Source organism: Hyperoodon ampullatus (genome assembly GCF_949752795.1).
Source record: "Hyperoodon ampullatus genome assembly, chromosome: 14".
Classification (NCBI taxonomy): domain Eukaryota; kingdom Metazoa; phylum Chordata; class Mammalia; order Artiodactyla; family Ziphiidae; genus Hyperoodon; species Hyperoodon ampullatus.
The window spans coordinates 15,224,229-15,241,847 of record NC_136927.1 but is presented as its reverse complement, the minus strand read 5'-3'; the positions used below and the strand labels follow the sequence as shown (position 1 = coordinate 15,241,847).

At 45.2% G+C, this 17,619-nt stretch overlaps 1 protein-coding gene across 1 annotated transcript; it reads left to right on the top strand.

Annotated features, from left to right (window-relative positions):
* Positions 1-6,430: 6,430 nt before the first annotated feature.
* BMP2 (bone morphogenetic protein 2) lies at positions 6,431-15,562 on the top strand (the record flags this gene model as incomplete). Its single annotated transcript, XM_079719139.1, has 2 exons — positions 6,431-6,780; positions 14,718-15,562. The coding sequence occupies exons 1-2, from the start codon at positions 6,438-6,440 to the stop codon at positions 15,560-15,562; spliced, it is 1,188 nt and encodes a 395-aa protein (XP_079575265.1). The 5' UTR covers positions 6,431-6,437.
* Between the last annotated feature and the right edge of the window lie 2,057 nt (positions 15,563-17,619).

The window sequence follows — 17,619 nt, the reverse complement described above, 5'->3', positions numbered from 1 at the left end:
ATTATTTTTCAGAAGCGTGTGCTCATTTAACATTGAGTTTTGCTGTCTACCAAGTACAAAAGAAAATAACATGAAACAAAGTGAATCTTCCAAGAACCACTGATGTTAATTTGCATGTGTGTAGTAATTCAAATTGGGCAAATTTTGTTGTCTTGACACATGTCTTCTCACTTATTTTTCACTACAGCTCTGTGAGGAGATAAGCAGTTAATCTCTACATATTATTCATGGGGGAGCTGAGACTATCAGAATTTGTTATTGGCTTAATCAACCTCAGTGGTAAACTTTCTGATGAAACACCCACTGCTAGGCAACATGATAAAAGCTGTTAGAAAAGAAAAAGAAGAAGAAAAGCATACGAAGTCTGTCTCAAAATCAGGCCATAATATTTCAGGCAGAAGGCCAAGAACTACATTTAAAGATACATAGGGTAAGTAGCAGTCAAAACCTTGTGTTTGCATGGCATTTTTTACTTCTCCAAGTCCACACATGCTAAGCATTTGATCTTTATCATGCCATCTGAGGCAGGTAGAACATATCTATTTACCCCGATGGCCATTTTAAATTCAGCGATCCATAGCCAAACCAGAATTAGAATGTAAGTCACCCAACTATGTCTTGGGCCATAAGCAACGTGTGTATAGAGCACCTACTATGTGTATCCTACAATACAATACAATCTAGTTAAATGCATAAAATTTATTGTCTCTTAATTTTTAAGGAGTAGTCAGTCTTTGCCTGAAAGGAATAACCCAGACTCAGAATACAAGGCCTACTAGTTGGCAAATAAGTGACTTTACCACACCCATCCTTCCACCACATCCAATTATACATCACATAGGTAAAAGTTTGATTGACCACATGCTGCTCTTTGCTGTGGCTCCTGGTTCCTGTGAAAGAACCTCATCCAGGTGAATAAGTGGAATTGCTGTTAAGTGTCACACTAGTTCCAAGGTGACAGGTATGCTACCAAGCCTAGAGGTTTCCCTGAGGAGTTGCTGCAGGTTTCAGTGGAATAACAATTACAAGGTAGATGGATCACTTCATGCCTGCTGTGACCTTTACAATATGTGAGAGTCATTATTTTAATGTTAATTTGCATAATGGTAGGTCTGAAAGAACAATGGTGAATGCTAATAGCTGCAGGATGCAATAAAATTAAACATCACCTGGGCTGAACTGCTAAAGGAAAAGTTGCCAGAGTATGACTGTTCAAGCACTTAATTTCATCCCAGGTCATGTCCACATTCAATCAAATGCGATTTCTGGTATTTCTTTGAAAAACTGGCAATAAGTGACTGGAAGGGAATAGCAGCAACCTCCTTTATATAGAATCCTAACCTAGTAGGCTTTGCTGTTTGTTTGTTCTTTTTTTTTGCGATACGCGGGTCTCTCACTGCTGTGGCCTCTCCCATTGCGGAGCACACACTCCGGATGCGCGGGCTCAGCGGCCATGGCCTACGGGCCCAGCCGCTCTGCGGCATGTGGGATCTTCCCGGACCAGGGCACGAACCCATGTCTCCTGCATCGGCAGGCGGACTCTCAGCCACTGCGCCACCAGGGGAGCCTGGCTTTGCTTTTTACGTAACTTGTGTGTCCCCTCTGAGGAAGCTGAATTTGCAACTACCATCACCTTCCCCAAATGACCCCTGACCGCAACTCTCACCACTCCCCACATCTGGCACATACACTAAATTTGATACACCCAGAAAGAATGACTCTCACCTTATGGGCTGAAAAACTTGCAATAAACCTTTGAAGAAGGTAGCATGGACCATGGCTAGCAGCAAGTGATATTTTCAAGGGAAATAGACACTGTCACCTCAAAGTAATAACCCTGCATTCTGAGCTGCAGGTGGCTGTGCACAAAGAGAATAAAATGAGGTCATCTCCATTTAGATTTATTGTTTCAAACTATTCCTAATGTCTAGAAAATGGGTAGGTTTGATCATCCTGTACTTCGCACCCCAAATCTGTCTTTAGAGATTATTTATTTACTTACATATTTACTTCTTTATTTTGACTTCTTTCTCCCAAGCGTCCAAACTCATTTCCACCACAAGAGGGCAGCCATCTCTAAAAAACAGCCAGAGAGCCTGGATCTTAAGAGAAATAGGGCCAACATTTAGGAAGTTGTGCTTGGGCAGGGCATTCAGCAGCCCCTGGGTAATCACATATCACACACAAGAGGTTCTGTGATGGGCAACACTGAAATGGGATAGAGTGTCCAGAAGTGCCAATTTTCCCTCCAATTCTTGATGATCAAAGATTATTTCACAGACTGACAAGGCTCCCAAGTTATGAAGGCCTGCAGCTGTGAGACATCCTTGATGTCAACACCAAAGATTTATTTTTCATCCTTACTTGAGGCACATTCAATAGCTGTCAGCTTTCTCCTCCTCTTTAAAAGCTACACACTGATTTAGGTTTCATATAAGTTTTGTTTTGTTTTTTAAATCTCACTGATGACAGAAACTATTGTTAACTCCTCAATTAAACTTGATAGGGAAGGAAATTGTTTCAGAAGCACAATAAACACTTTCTGACTTAAAGTGTCTGTGAAGAGAATATGTTCGCTTGCCAACTTGTTTGGTGTCCAATGATTCAGAGTGGCAAACAGCTTCCATAGTGCATTTTCAGGGAAAAATAGTACCATGTTCCTGAATATTTTGTCCCCCCTCCTCCTCCCCCATTTATTTTCCTAGTAGGCAGGCTTCCTCATAAATACCTTATTTGACCTTTATACTTGCAGAAACAGCGAGTGCCTAATTCCCCTCTGTGAGTTACTAATCCGATTTACGTGAGCGGAACCTAGAATTATTTTAGCTTTCCGACTGAAAAAATAATACACATGGATAATAGATTGTTATGAGTTCCTGCTTCAGGCTTTTTCTCTTTCTGCTCTGCAGGCTGAAGGTTCTGTGCAAGAGAACTTGATTTTGCCCATCTGGCCTTTTCCAAAAATTTTCTCCCTTTGGGTAAACTTGTTGAGCTGTGCATGGGGGATCCTGGAATCCTGGAAAGGATTGAAAGCCTTAACCTTGAAATTTGTGGTGCAGCAGATTTGGGGACTCTCTCAGGACTCTGAGGAAGACAAGTCACTTGACCACATGTCACAGATCAGCTGCTGGGGACTGGTGTAAGTGGGTGAGGCAGAAGGTTCTAAGGTCTCAGACCAGAATTGTCCTCTCTGCTTGGCTCACACTGTGCGTTAGTTTACCTTCCTCTGAGTTGCCTCTGAGCTGGGCAAGATAAATATCACAAGGCATGAAGTGATTGCACCGCAAGAAAAAATAAAATCCCTCTCATCCTCTCTTCTCTCTCTCTCTCTCTCTCTCTCTCTCTCTCTCTCTCTCACACACACACACACACACACACACACACACACACACAGAGTCCACGATGCGCATGTCATGTATAGCAGGACATCCATTTCACATAGACATATGTTTACAGAAATGTGCGCTTTCCTTAGCACATATTTACATATATGGATATATTTAGAGACATACACGTGTATATTTGTGTATTACATATATACTTTTTGGAGTAATAGTGCACATTTATATAAATAAATTTGCATATGTAAATAAATATATCTCTCTGTGTTAAAGTTTAAGTAACACCCAATATCCAATCTCAAGTTTTCTTTTAATTCTCCTCCCACCCCGGGGAAACACAGAAGTGTGTACCCCAAGCCTATGCCAAGATGCCTTGTAACTTGGTTGAGTTCTTCTTTTAATCGACTACTATTGAACATCTTCAAACTGAAAGTTGAATAACGGGCCGGGAGGGGAAATAAGGCCCGACCCAGCATTCGTCCGCGATTTCGCTCCCGGAGCCCCAGCCAGGGGCCGCCGCTCCGACGGATCTCCCCTCTGAGGGCAGGGGCTGGAGGCGCGAGCGCCCCCTCTGCGGCCGCGAGTCCCCGCCCTCGGCCCCACCCCGCCGCGGCTGCCCCGGCGCGCCGTCCACACCCCTGCGCGCTGCTCCCGCCCGCTCGGGGATCCCCGGCGAGCCGCGCCACCGAGGGGGAGGTGTCCGGCCTGGGCCGGGAGGGAGACGGCAGGCGGCGTCCCCTTTAAAAGCCGCGAGCGCCGCGCCACGGCGCCGCCGTCGCCGCCGGAGTCCTCGCCCAGCCGCGCCGCGCTGCGCCCGGCTCGCGCTGCGCCCGCCGCTCCGCTTCCCACACCCGGCCGGGGATTGGCAGCCGCCGCCGGACATCGGCCGCCACAGGCTTCGCCGCCCACCCGGACGACCTCGGCGCGAGCGCCTCGCGGATTACTGCGGGCTCCGAGGCACCCGCGCCCGCAGACCCTGCGCGGGTTGTAGCACCCGGCCGTGCGCGCCGCTGCGCCGTGGCCTCGGCTGCCCGGGCCGCGCCGGAGCCGAAGACCGGCGTGCAGAGCGCCGGGGAGCCGGGAGCCGAGCCCGAGCGCCGCGATGCCGATCACCTCCCGCCGGAGCTCGGGGGCCTGGGACGTGCCGGCCGAGGTGTGATCGTACCCCAGGCTGGCCACAAAGGGCACAGCGGCTTGGCCCGGGGGCGAGGAGAGCGAGGGGAGAGCGCGGCCACCCGCTTCGGCGGCCCGAGACTCGGCTCGACTCGCTGGAGAATGCGCCCGAGGACGCCGGAGCGCCGGAGCCGCGGTGGTTTCAACTGGCTAGCGCTAATGGGGGTGCGCTGGAGGAAGGCAGAGTGATGCGGGGGGGCAACTCGCCCGGCACCGAGATCGCCGCTGCGCCCTTCCCTGGACCCGGCGTCTCCCAGGATGGCTGGCCCGAGCCATGGGCTCCGGCGGAGCTAGCGCCGAGCGCCCGACCCTCGCCCCCACAGTCCCGGAGCCAGCCCCCCGCGGGGCCACGCGTCCCGCGGGCTCTGGTTCCTAAGGACGACGACAGCACCAGCTTTTCCTTTCTCCCTTCCCTTCCCTGCTCCGCACTCCTCCCCCTGCTCGCTGTTGTTGTGTGTCAGCACTTGGCTGGAGACTTCTTGAACTTGCAGGGAGAGTAACTTGCGTTCCCCACTTCGCGCCGGTGCCTCTGCCCCAGCGGACCCAGCCTCGCCGCCTGCGAACCCCGCCGCCCCTCCACTCCACCGCTGGGCCCGACCCGAGACGCCTTTCCCTGCGTGCGGAGAGAGACTGCCCGGCCGGCACCCGGGAGGAGAAGGAGGAGGCGAAGGAAGGGAACCCGGTCCCTGCGCCAGGTCCTTCAGCCAGAGCTTTTTCCATGTGGAGGCTCTTTCAATGGACGTGTCCCCGCGTGCTTCTTAGACGGTCTGCGGTCTCCTAAAGGTAGACAACGTGGGCCGAGGCCGGGGCTGTGGGTGGGCGCGGGGCCCCGGCGGATGAGCCCCTCCCGGGGCCAGGTTGGGCCGGACGTAAACAGAGCAGGTCCACGTGCAGCCGAGCTCCTGCGGGGATGCCCCCATCCTACCGCCGCCGGGCGACCGTCGGCTTTTGCACTCCCGGCTCGCACTCTTCCGCCCCTCCTCCTTCCCTTCTTTTCGGCATTTTATTAGGGCTGTTAACACTTAGATGATTTTTTTTTAAGTCAAAGAAATCCCTTGGAGAGGGTGGTCCCTGGATTTCACCCGTTAGATGCCAACCTGTACGCCTTGCCGTGGCGATCCCTTCTGTTTCAAGTTTCTCCGGGAGAACTGCTCTCTGTACTCAGAGCTGCGTCCCATTTCGGAAAATATTAGAAGTTGGGATTCTCCCTGTTTGTTTCCAGGAATGCGAGGGGGCAGTTCTCTCGTGCCACCTTGTGCTGACACGGGAATTAATAGATATTAGCCATCTACGTAATCCTATGAAGATACCTGCGTATCTTGACTGCATTGGGGGGAGGGGGTTCGGAGATGGAGTGGCCTGCCCTGACACCTCTGAGGTTAGAGGCGTGGGCCACAGGTTGCAAGTGACTTCGGAAGTTGTGCCCTTGAGTTTACTAGCTCTGGAAGTTATAGACCGTGTGTGTGTATCAGGAAGTTCTATACAGTGCCTCTAAGGAAGTCACATGCACCATTTGTGTTTATATGCAAGCGAGCGCTGTGTGATTGGGTTAGTTTAGGGGACAGAGGGGTGTGAGACCAAACGGTGGTTTCCCCAGGTTCCCTGCACAGGCTGTCAGCGTGTCACAGAAAGAAAAGGTGACAGTCACTGACGCGGGGTGGGGTCGGGGCAAATCTTGTCAGACGGATTGAGAATGGAATGGGAGGGGGAAATCCATCTGGCTCAGGAATTAGGGGTCTTCCATTCTCCCAAACGTTTGAGCTTCAGCTCCTCTGAAGTGTCTCCGCGAGTGTTGTCAGCCGGGTGGGCACCCTGGAGGAGGAAGCAAGGGGACCGAGCGGGAGCCGGGACCGCGGGGGCGGAAAGGGGGAGGGCTGGGCGGAGAACTCCGTGACTCACGTCGGCCCTGTCCTCAGGTCGACCATGGTGGCCGGGACCCGCTGTCTTCTAGCGTTGCTGCTTCCCCAGGTCCTCCTGGGCGTTGCGGCCGGCCTCATTCCCGAGCTGGGCCGGAGGAAGTTCGCGGTGTCTGCTGGCCGGTCTTCGTCCCAGCCCTCGGACGACGTCCTGAGTGAGTTCGAGTTGCGGCTGCTTAGCATGTTCGGCCTGAAGCAGAGACCCACCCCCAGCAGGGGTGCCGTGGTGCCCCCCTACATGCTGGACCTGTACCGCCGGCACTCGGGCCAGCCTGGCGCGCCCGCCCCGGACCACCGGCTGGAGAGGGCAGCCAGCCTCGCCAACACCGTGCGCAGCTTCCACCACGAAGGTGAGGCTTGGAGCCGGGGCGCGGGGGGCGGAGACGTGGGCGGGGAGTCGTCCAGCCAAGCGCCCCACAGTGGGCAGACAGCAGGCGTCCCTGGAAGGGCAGCTTGGCCGGGGCGCTGCAGACGTTTCCATGTTTGCCTCTGTAACAACCTTTACGAACCTGGCATTCACTCACTGCCTGTGTGGCGGGAGAGCCAGGGATTCCCCTTTGGTAAATCTGCACCCTTTTCCTGGCTTGCAGCCAGAAGAGCGACTCCTCCTCCAGGAGCTGGAGAGAAATCAAGTGATGGGGAAGACGAGGGCAAAAGGCTTGCCCCTAGTCAGCTAAACGTGCAAGAATTCCATAGGAGAAGAATGAGAAGGAGGGGGGCAGATTGGGATCTCTTTAGGTCTGTTTGGAAGCCTTTGCTCTATAAATCTGCTTCTCTTGCTTAAGCCGGGGTTTCAAGCATGACAGAGCCAAGGGCAGAATTTTCAGAGATAGTATTGAAAAATCAAAGCCCGGGGCTCCAATGTCTTTCTAATTTACAGTAGATCTGGACCTGGTTTGGAAGATTTCAAATCCCTATCTAATCCTCGTGGGAGATCAATTCCACAATCAATCTTATTGTTTCCACAATGACTTTCTTGTCTTGTGCTTAAATCTGAGATGAACTCCGGAGTAGAGACAAGGCTAGCCCTCAGATAAAAGCTTTTGCAGCAACTGCCTGGTTTCCTTCATGTGCACTGAAATGTGTTTTTTTTTTTTTTTTTCTTTTATGATACTGGATGTGATTCTTTTAAGGTAGGATACTCATGCTTGTTTCATCAGAAAGGCATTTAGTGGATTTGAAATGTCTTAGAGCAGCTAGTGAGATCTGTTGTACCCAAGTTCTTAGGGCAATTGGTCAAAAATATTTTCCACTTCAATTCTTTTTCTACACTTTTAAATGCTCCTTTGGCTTAACACATTCTAAATGAGCCCAGGTTCGTTCAAGTTCTAGAGAATGGTCCAAAGTTGTATATCACAGAGCAGCCACTTGTAGGATATCAGGGAACTGGGATATTATTCCGGTTTTCTTGCCTTGCCTTGCTTAGGTGGTCAATTTCAAGTGGAAATCTACCCTCTGCTATAAACAAATCAGTAGTGTCACAGCCAGGCATTTTCTGCCAGTGTGAAGGAGAACTTATACTTGTGAGAACAGCAGTCAATAGTGGGAAGGGGTCCTAAAGGCCGGTCACATAACAAAAGGGACTTCATTAAGGCAGCTATACATAATGAAGGGGACATGAATTGAAAAATCAATTCATTTTTCAGCACATTTCTAAGTGAGGTGCTCTCTGCTAGCAGAAATCATATTTGAAAGGAAATAAGATCTCATTTTACTCCTTCAGGATTCATCCACTGAAAGCAGGAGTTGTCTGTTGTCATGCAGAAATGTTCTTGTTCCTGTACATTCTGTCATCACCACCTTGGGGAGATTATAGATCCAGATCATCATTCCCAGCTGCTGCTGATTAGAACTTTTTCTGGATAGAAAAGTAATAAGAATTGCTATTTCAGCCACCTCTTCTGGAGATATAGCATGGAAACCATTCTGAACTTTATTTTTAAGGCCAAGAAGGCATTGTGTGTGTCTCTTAGAATTTTAAAGGAAGATAGATCATTTAAGGCATTTGACACCTCAAAGCGTTCAGTTGCATGAGGATTCCATCAGTGAAGTCTGCATATTTCTCCTTCCTCTGGAAGTGGCTCGACCAAAACTAAACAGGCTAGAATTTATCGGAGTGTATGATTCTAACTTAAATAGCATGCTTGAGTTTATAAGTCAGAATTTATGTCTTTAAATGTGTAAATCTTATGCACCAAATAGTGCAGAAGTTACCAACTTGCTTAAAATCAACTTGCAATAACTTCAGATCTTTATGCAATTAGATAATAAAAAAAAGCTATGTAATGTTTGCCCCAAGTTTCAACAAACCCATTCCTTTTCTTCTTAAGACTAGCCTATAATCACTAAGCTACAAATTGCCCTTTTTTGAAGACCGTTTCATTTTTACGTAAACCAGAATTTGGTTTTTGTAAATATTCTTGTTTATAAAACATCCATGCATGGCACTAAAAAATCTTTTAATAAACCATGTAATTAAGGCTGCAGGTTTAAGAGCAGAATTTGGTTCCTAGAGCCTTTGTGGACGTTTGTTTGGTAAAGGACCAAAGGACCTGATTACAAGAATTACCTGTTGGTTTTATTTGCGGGTGGCATCTGGGTGATTTGGCGAAATACAAGACAAGAAGTATCATGATGGCATTCTTTCAACCGATGTGTGAAGATAATGGGTCCACATCATAGGTGACCTGACACAGAAATGATCAGTTGTCATTTCTCCTATTAAGCTTTGTCTAGTCCTTTCTCCAATGGCTTTTATTCAGGAGAGCCCAAGCGCTGGAAAAATTTTCTTTTTTCAAAGTTGTTAAAAAGTGCTTCGGAACTGCCACTGAGGATAGAAAAATCACTTCTTCAACTGGAAACAGTGTTTTGTGTTTTGCTTGTAGTTAAAAACACATTGAAATTGGTTGACTTGATTGGCCTTGCAAAAAATCCTCATTCTTTCCTGTCAGATTGGAATATGGAAGGACCACGTGCTTGCTCTCCAGACTCTGAAGAACACAGTTCTCTTTTTGCCCAAAATAACTGAATTATTTGCCTCTATGACTGAAGCTTTGAAATAGAGATTAACCCTATTCCCACAAATGTAGTTTTCTTAAAAATATCCATTTAAAAGGAGAGTTCAAGAAACAACCACTGCTCTGTGATGGAGCACTGGTATCACAAATTCCCAGTGCAACCAAAGGATTTGGACACATACACCCCCCCCCAAACCAGTGCTCACTTGGGGTGCTTCCCTAGTGTCCCCCAGGTATTTCATTGTGATTGTGAAAGGCCCCCTTTAGGTAGAACAGGCGTTCTATTTGGAAATGCTCATAGAGATTGAGACTTTGGTGCCCAGAGATAGTTCTTGCACTTAGGTTTTCCATTTTGCCTTTTTTTTTAGTGGTTCCTTTCTGTTCCCCCTTGATCCCTCCTCATTGAGCTATTTTGTCTTTATAAGACTTGCCCTTTGTGTATTTCACCAAATAAGTAGCAATGAGAGGGCCCTGGATCATTCCAAAGGTGTTGGAGGCAAGAGAGTGGGAAGAGGCCAAATCGGGGTTGGTGACCACGACCATGCTCTTTCTTTTACCTGCCATGTCCTTTGTTGTCTTTGTTTTTTTAACTGATTCATTTTAACCTTTTGTATTTTATCGGGTTTTTTTTCTCCTTGATACATCAATTCTCTAACCATTATTTTATATTTTAGAAAATTTTATTTATTATTCTCCACCACTTTCATTTTATTTCAGGGCAGTGATTTCCAACCTTACTGATTTACTAGAACATTCCCAGGTTTTTATTGTTGTTTTCTTAATGGACATTTTTTGTCTAAAGAGTGTTACAAAATTCTCAAAATGTAATGACAACTCACTTTTTGCTAAAACTCATCAAAACTTGTCCTCGTCATACTGTAGGACAAAGAGGCAGTCACAAAATATCAGTGGTTCCACACAAGCTCTGTATGTCCCAGTGGCCCCTGCCACTTTACTTTTCTGCTTTACTTTTCTGTTCTGTCTGCTTCTTCCACCATTTCTATCCCTTTAACTGAGACAGAACTTGCCCTATGGTTATCACTGTGTTAAATATAAATCTGCCTCTAATGGTTTTGACTTTTGCTTGAGTTTTTGACTCCTCCCCTATGTGAGATGGTGCCGTCTAGTGGCCAGAAACTTGGGAGCTGCAGTAGACTCAAGTTCATAGCTATGTTCTTAGTTTACTAGCTCTGTGACCTTAGGAAAGTCACATAACATCTCTGAGCTCCAGCTATTTCATTTACAAAATGGAGCTAGTAACAGTTCCTCTCTAACTGATTTGTCATAAGGTAATTCATATAAAGTTCTTAGTGCCAGACCTGGCACAAACAACCATTCAGCATACTTGCTGTCATTATCGTGATGACTTATTTCTTTATGTCCTATTCTCCCCTGGTCTAGGGAAGAGGAGGCCAAAGTGGACCTAGGCTAGCTGAGGGAATTCAGTCTCATCTTTTCGAATGTAGATGAATAATTGACAGTGTAGATGATTAAGTTAGAAATTCACTTTTTGGAGGAGAGGTCAAATGTCATTGTTGCCTTATTTTTCTTTACTTTCCCACATTTTTGCAGCCATAGCTCCATCTATTTGGATAAGAACTTAGAGGTTCAAGAACCCATGTCTAAAATAGGTTGGAATCCTCAGATCCCTTGGAAAGTGCAGCTTATTCAATAAGGGTTATTTACAGAGAATTAATAATTGTATATACCTCTAGAAAAGCATACATTACCTGCTTAGGTAAATGCTCCATATTTTCAGAATCCCTAGGCTGGATGTGGTGATTTGCAGATTCCTTACTTCACTTCAAAAGGTTCAGATTTTTTTCTGCCTTCTAGAAAAAATTCACGTTCCCTTGAAGATCAAAGGAGAGGGTAGTAGGTGCCCTAACCTTAGTCAGTTGTTTTCCTGGGTTTGGGGGTTCCTGTGACTTTCTGACTTATCTCTGTGACCAGAGTCTGCAGTCAGGGGTCTTGTCATGGAGGCCTGTGTATTTTTTTTTTTTTTTTTAGATGTTGGGGGTAGGAGTTTATTAATTAATTTATTTATTTTTGCTGTTGGGTCTTCGTTTCTGTGCGGGGGCTATCTCCAGTTGTGGCAAGCAGGGGCCACTCTTCATCGCGGTGCGCGGGCCTCTCACTGTCGCAGCCTCTCTTGTTGAGTAACACAGGCTCCAGACGCGCAGGCTCAGTAGTTGTGGCTCACGGGCCTCGTTGCTCCGCGGCATGCGGGATCCTCCCAGACCAGGGCTCGAACCCGTGTTCCCTGCATTAGCAGGCAGATTCTCAACCACTGCGCCACCAGGGAAGCCCAGGCCTGTGTATTAAGGAGGGATAGTGGTCCTTCAGGGATTAGGCTGACTGAGATGAAACTGCAAAGTTGGAGAGGGATCTTCACATTACTTGTGAATGTTTAATAGTGTAATTTTTTCCTTTGCTAAGTGATTATCCTTTTGGCCACTTACCTCCAATGAGATTTTGAAGCACATGAAACTGCTTTTTCATAGGTTAAATCCAGTTGAATGGTGGTACTTTTATATAATTCAGTCTCATATTAGTCTTTTGGAGGGTTATTGTTCTATTTAATGCCCCTTTTATACCCATCCTCTTTAGTTCATTTGCTTGTCTCTCGTGCTTACCTGGGAGATTGTTCCTTCATCCTCCTCCTGGCTGTGTGTGTGTGTGTGTGTGTATGATTTCTCTGGGCACCTTTGTTAATACAGCTGTTCCCCAAAGGCCCTGGATAGTGTGCCGTTCCTTCCTCTCCTTAAAAGAAGAGAGAGCACTTTTAGGTGTGCTGGGATCAGTGAAGTCAGTTGCCCGGGTCCAGCCGTTGGCTTTGTGTCATTGTGTCTGATGGATGTGCTGATTTTTAGGTCACTCTTCTTTTCTCTGGTAGCTGGTGGCTTCTCTGCTGAAAGAATGCCTTCAAGGGAAACATCAGAGGGCTCCTGAATTGCAGGGAGGAAAGGAAAGAAGGGGCTAAACACAACCCTTGATACTTGTCGGAGCCACAGAGGAGAGCTCTGGTTGATTGGTGGGAGGGTTATGTTAAAAATAGTGCCTGGCCCGAAGTACCATTAGCCAGCAGCGGGGTTTAGAGTGGCTCCCCAAAGGTATCCGTACGGGTGCGGGTTAGCAGCCTTGAGGGGACCGTGGGGGACTCCCTTCTTGGCCTGATGGTCGCCCTGTCCAAGGAGAGGAGCTTTAGATCTTTCTGTTCCGAGTCTGGCTGCTCACCCCTGGCCTCAAGTCTTACTCCTTGGCCAAGGCTAATGGTTCTTCTATTCATTTCTATATTATTTAACAAAAAGGCACTTTAAAATATGTTCCTGGGGCTTCCCTGGTGGTACAGTGGTTGAGAGTCCGCCTGCCGAGGCAGGGGACATGGGTTCGTGCCCCGGTCCGGGAAGATCCCACATGCCGCGGAGTGGCTGGGCCCGTGAGCCATGGCCGCTGAGCCTGCGTGTCCGGAGCCTGTGCTCCGCAACGGGAGAGGCCACAACAGTGAGAGGCCCGCGTACTGCAAAAAAAAAAAAAAAAAAAAAAAAAAAGTTCCTGGCAATTTATACCTGCACGTGAAAAACGTTCTTTAAAACCTTGAGCCTCGAACGGCAGTTCACCAGCTTCCAGCATTACCTAACCTGGGAGCTGCTAGAAATGCTGCATCTCCGACCCTACCCCAGACTCACCCACTGAATCAGAATCTGCATTTGAAGAGTTAAGGTGTCCTATAGGTGTTGTGCACACAGGTTGAAGTTTGAGAAGCGTCGCATTAAAGCATTCCTCCATAATTTGGTATAAACCACCCCTGTTGACCTTAGCTGGCAATGACGACTGTTGCTTTGATGATGAAGGTTTACACAGGTAGAACCTTTGAGTGAACGATCTGAAGTGATTATCCTTTGCTAAGGTGTCTAAATTTTGTGAACAATGAATAGCTGTTTGGTTCAGGAGAAATACAACCAGAAAATTAATGAAAATATGGTTTCCTCTTATGGTGATGACACGGCCAAATAGATTTTGTTAGCACTTAGGTTGGATCCTGAATGAAGCAGGTAAAATTTGTTGACAGTGAAATAACAGGATGTGGTAAAGCTAGAAGAAAGTAAACCCAAATATCCCAAATTCTAGTGCTGTTTACTATCTATTTAATAATAATGTGCACCTTTGATGATTTTCAGACTGTACATTCAAGGTGCTATGTTATATTTTATTGTTTGCTCGACAAGCAGTACTCCTTAAAATTGCAATTCTGGAATTTTAAATCTGGAAGAACTTTTATGAATAGCCCACTAGAATGACTATTTTAAAATAATGATAATAGATATAAAATGATTATTCTGTAATTAGATTATCCCTTACATCATGAATGTCATAATGGCATTTCTGTAGATTTTTATAAATTTGGGGGAGATTTATCTGTATCCTGTAGCCTATTATTAGGTAGGTGTATATTTTTAATATGGTTTATTTTTTTTTAAAGATAAAGGAATTACAAACAGAAGAGAATTATTTTTTCCCAAAAGCATCTGAAATGAGATTTTGACTTTTGAGGTCATAAAGAGGTGAGAGAACAGACAAAGTTGGGAAGTTATTTCTCTTGAAATCATCCAGCCTTAATTACCACAGTGTCCTAGTACCACCCTTACGTTTCCAAAGAAGTAGATCCCTGTAAATGCCTTTGTCTCTGGACTTTTGAGTAAAATAGTAGGGTGTACTTTGCAAAATGTCATCGTTGATGTTGAGTTTCAGAGTCTTTAATTAGGAAACTGAAATCTGTATATCGAGATTTGTAAATCATCTAAATTGCAGAGTAATGTTTTAGAATACTGCTTAAGGGATTGACATTAAAGCCTTTTTCTTTTTAAGAAATGCAATAATTTCCTCAAATCCTCACTCATTAGACCTCTATTAACTATAGTGCTGACTTTTTTTTTTTTTTTGCCCTAAAGTCTGTGAATTCCAAAGAAATGCTTCACCATTTCCCCCATTATTATAGCCACCTGGAAGCAGTATTCACGTATTAGATTAAACACGTAACAGTGAATTGTGAAATTTTGTTTCATGGTGTGTATATCGACATAAATGTATAGAAAAGGGAGGATCATTTCTTTATCTAAAGGGGAAATTTTAACTTTCTGGCTGCAGATTTTTACATGTGTTAAATCAAACCCTGAAGTGATGTATATAAATCCTTATATACAATCAAATTGTCATACTTCCCTTACTGAATGATTTTTCTTTTTTTCCACTTTTTTCCATTAAATTAGAATCTTTGGAAGAATTGCCAGAAATGAGTGGAAAAACAACCCGTAGATTCTTCTTTAATTTAACTTCTATCCCCACTGAGGAGTTTATCACCTCAGCAGAACTTCAGGTCTTTCGGGAACAGATGCAGGAAACTTTGGAAAACAATAGCAGTTTCCATCACCGAATTAATATTTATGAAATTATAAAACCTGCCACAGCCAACTCCAAGTTCCCCGTGACCAGACTTCTGGACACCAGGTTGGTGACTCAGAATGCCAGCAGGTGGGAGAGCTTTGATGTCACCCCTGCCGTGATGAGGTGGACAGCACAGGGGCTCGCCAACCACGGATTTGTGGTGGAGGTGGCCCACCCAGAGGACAGCCACGGGGTCTCCAAGAGGCACGTGCGGATTAGCAGGTCTTTGCACCAAGACGAGCACAGCTGGTCACAGAGAAGGCCCTTGCTGGTCACTTTTGGCCACGATGGGAAAGGACACCCTCTCCACCAAAGAGAAAAGCGTCAGGCGAAACACAAACAGCGGAAACGCCTCAAGTCCAGTTGTAAGAGACACCCTTTGTACGTGGACTTCAGTGACGTGGGGTGGAATGACTGGATCGTCGCCCCCCCGGGGTATCATGCCTTTTACTGCCATGGGGAGTGCCCTTTCCCCCTGGCCGATCACCTGAACTCCACGAACCACGCCATCGTCCAGACGCTGGTCAACTCAGTTAACTCTAAGATTCCCAAGGCATGCTGTGTCCCAACGGAACTCAGTGCCATCTCCATGCTGTACCTTGACGAGAATGAAAAGGTGGTATTAAAGAACTATCAGGACATGGTTGTCGAGGGTTGTGGGTGTCGTTAGCACAGCAAAATAAAATAAAATATATATATATATATATATATATATATATATATATATATATATATATATATATATATATATATATATATATTTTAGAAAAAAGCAAAAAAAAAAAAAATCAAGTTGACACTTTAATATTTCCCAATGAAGACTTTATTTATGGAATGGAATGGAGAAAAAAAAAAACAGCTATTTTGAAAATATATTTATATCTACGAAAGGAAGTTGGGAAAACAAATATTTTAATCAGAGAATTATTCCTTAAAGATTTTAAAATGTATTTAGTTGTACATTTTATATGGGTTCAACCCCAGCACATGAAGTATAATGGTCAGATTTATTTTGTATTTATTTACTATTATAACCACTTTTTAGGAAAAATAGCTAATTTGTATTTATATGTAATCAAAAGAAGTATTGGGTTTGTACATAATTTTCCAAAAATTGTAGTTGTTTTCAGTCGTGTGTATTTAAGATGAAAAGTCTACATGGAAGGTTACTCTGGCAAAGTGCTTAGCACATTTGCTTTTTTTTTTTGCAGTGCTACTGTTAAGGTCACAAGTTCATGTCCAGAAAAAAAAAAAAAAGTGGATAATCCACTCTGCTGACTTTCAAGATTATTATATTATTCAATTCTCAGGAATGTTGCAGAGTGGTTGTCCAGTCCATGAGAACTTACGTCCTTATTAGGTGGAATATTTGGATAAGAACCAGACATTGCTGATCTAATACAGAAACCCCCCACCCCTTAGTTTGCAGAAAGAGTAAAGCAGGACCAATAGAAATAATTAAGAAAACGATGAACCTGCAGGAAAGTGAATGATGGTTTGTTGTTCCTCTTTCCTAAACTAGTGACCTCTTCAAAGGGGCTGGTCTGGCCAAAGTATTAAATAAAACATAAGATTTCTTCATTATTGATATTGTGGTCATGTATATTTAAAATTGATATCTAGTGGCCCTCATGAAGAGTTGAAAATTGATTTGTATTTTACTTTTACCTCACCTAAGAGCTCTTTATGCTCAAAAGGACTCAACTTTCTAACTTTGCCCCTCTGCAGCAAAATTGTTTTCTGCCTACCCCTGTTCTCTGTTCCATCAGCTTGCTTTTCTTTCCAAGGTTATGTGTTTGAACACATTTCTCCAAATGTTAAACCTATTTCAGATAATAAATATCAAAGCTCTGGCATTTCATTCTATAAAGGCCAACCTGTAAGAGAAAATGGTGCATTTGTACAGCGTTCACAAAGATTACCTTGTGTTTGCATTTTTGCTTCTGAGGCTACTCATTTGGGAGGGAGGTAGGGAGAAGGCGAGGAATGGTTGGAAATTTGCAGGCAAGTCATTGGCTAATTCCTAGGAATTAATCAATGATTTAGTATTTCACATGAACCTCTTTGGGGCAGGAAGATTTAAGAGAAAACCGAAGCAACAAAAATCAAGCCAAACCTGGGGAACCCAAGATAAAGTTTCAGAGATGATATCCCATGCAATAGAGACAATGGTGCCAAAAAATTAGAAAGGGAAAGTGTCTGAGATCAAGCTTCTACAAGGACATCTGCCAGTTGGACTGAAGCCGAAGCAGAATGAAGTCGAATTAGGCTTCTCAGAATGAACACATACCAGTGGCAGGGCTTCTGTGCTCTGGGTTGAAATCAGACCCAAGGAAGGGTTCGGTGGGTATGCTTGTATGGCCAGGGGACCCACAACCCCACAATTTTACTGGAAGTATTTTAAGGTCAATTTCTAGGACTTTGTGTCACCTCTGATCCTGCTGTGATTGGTGAGGCCTAGTTCTAATTTCCTTTCCTAGCCCTGCCTTGATTTGGCGGAAAAAAAGTGTGTTAGTAAAGGAACAGACTGTTATCATCAGATTCTTCCCAGGAATTAACTTGCAATGATCCTGTTACATTTTGGGTTATATTTTGGGTGTGATAGGTTTAACGCTAGTTTTGAGATTACGTAGATCATATTTTTCTAAAAAATTAGTACAAGTTATCTTTTATTCCTGCCACTGTTAAAATCTTTTAGTTTCTTTTTATCCCCATTCTATTGCTCTT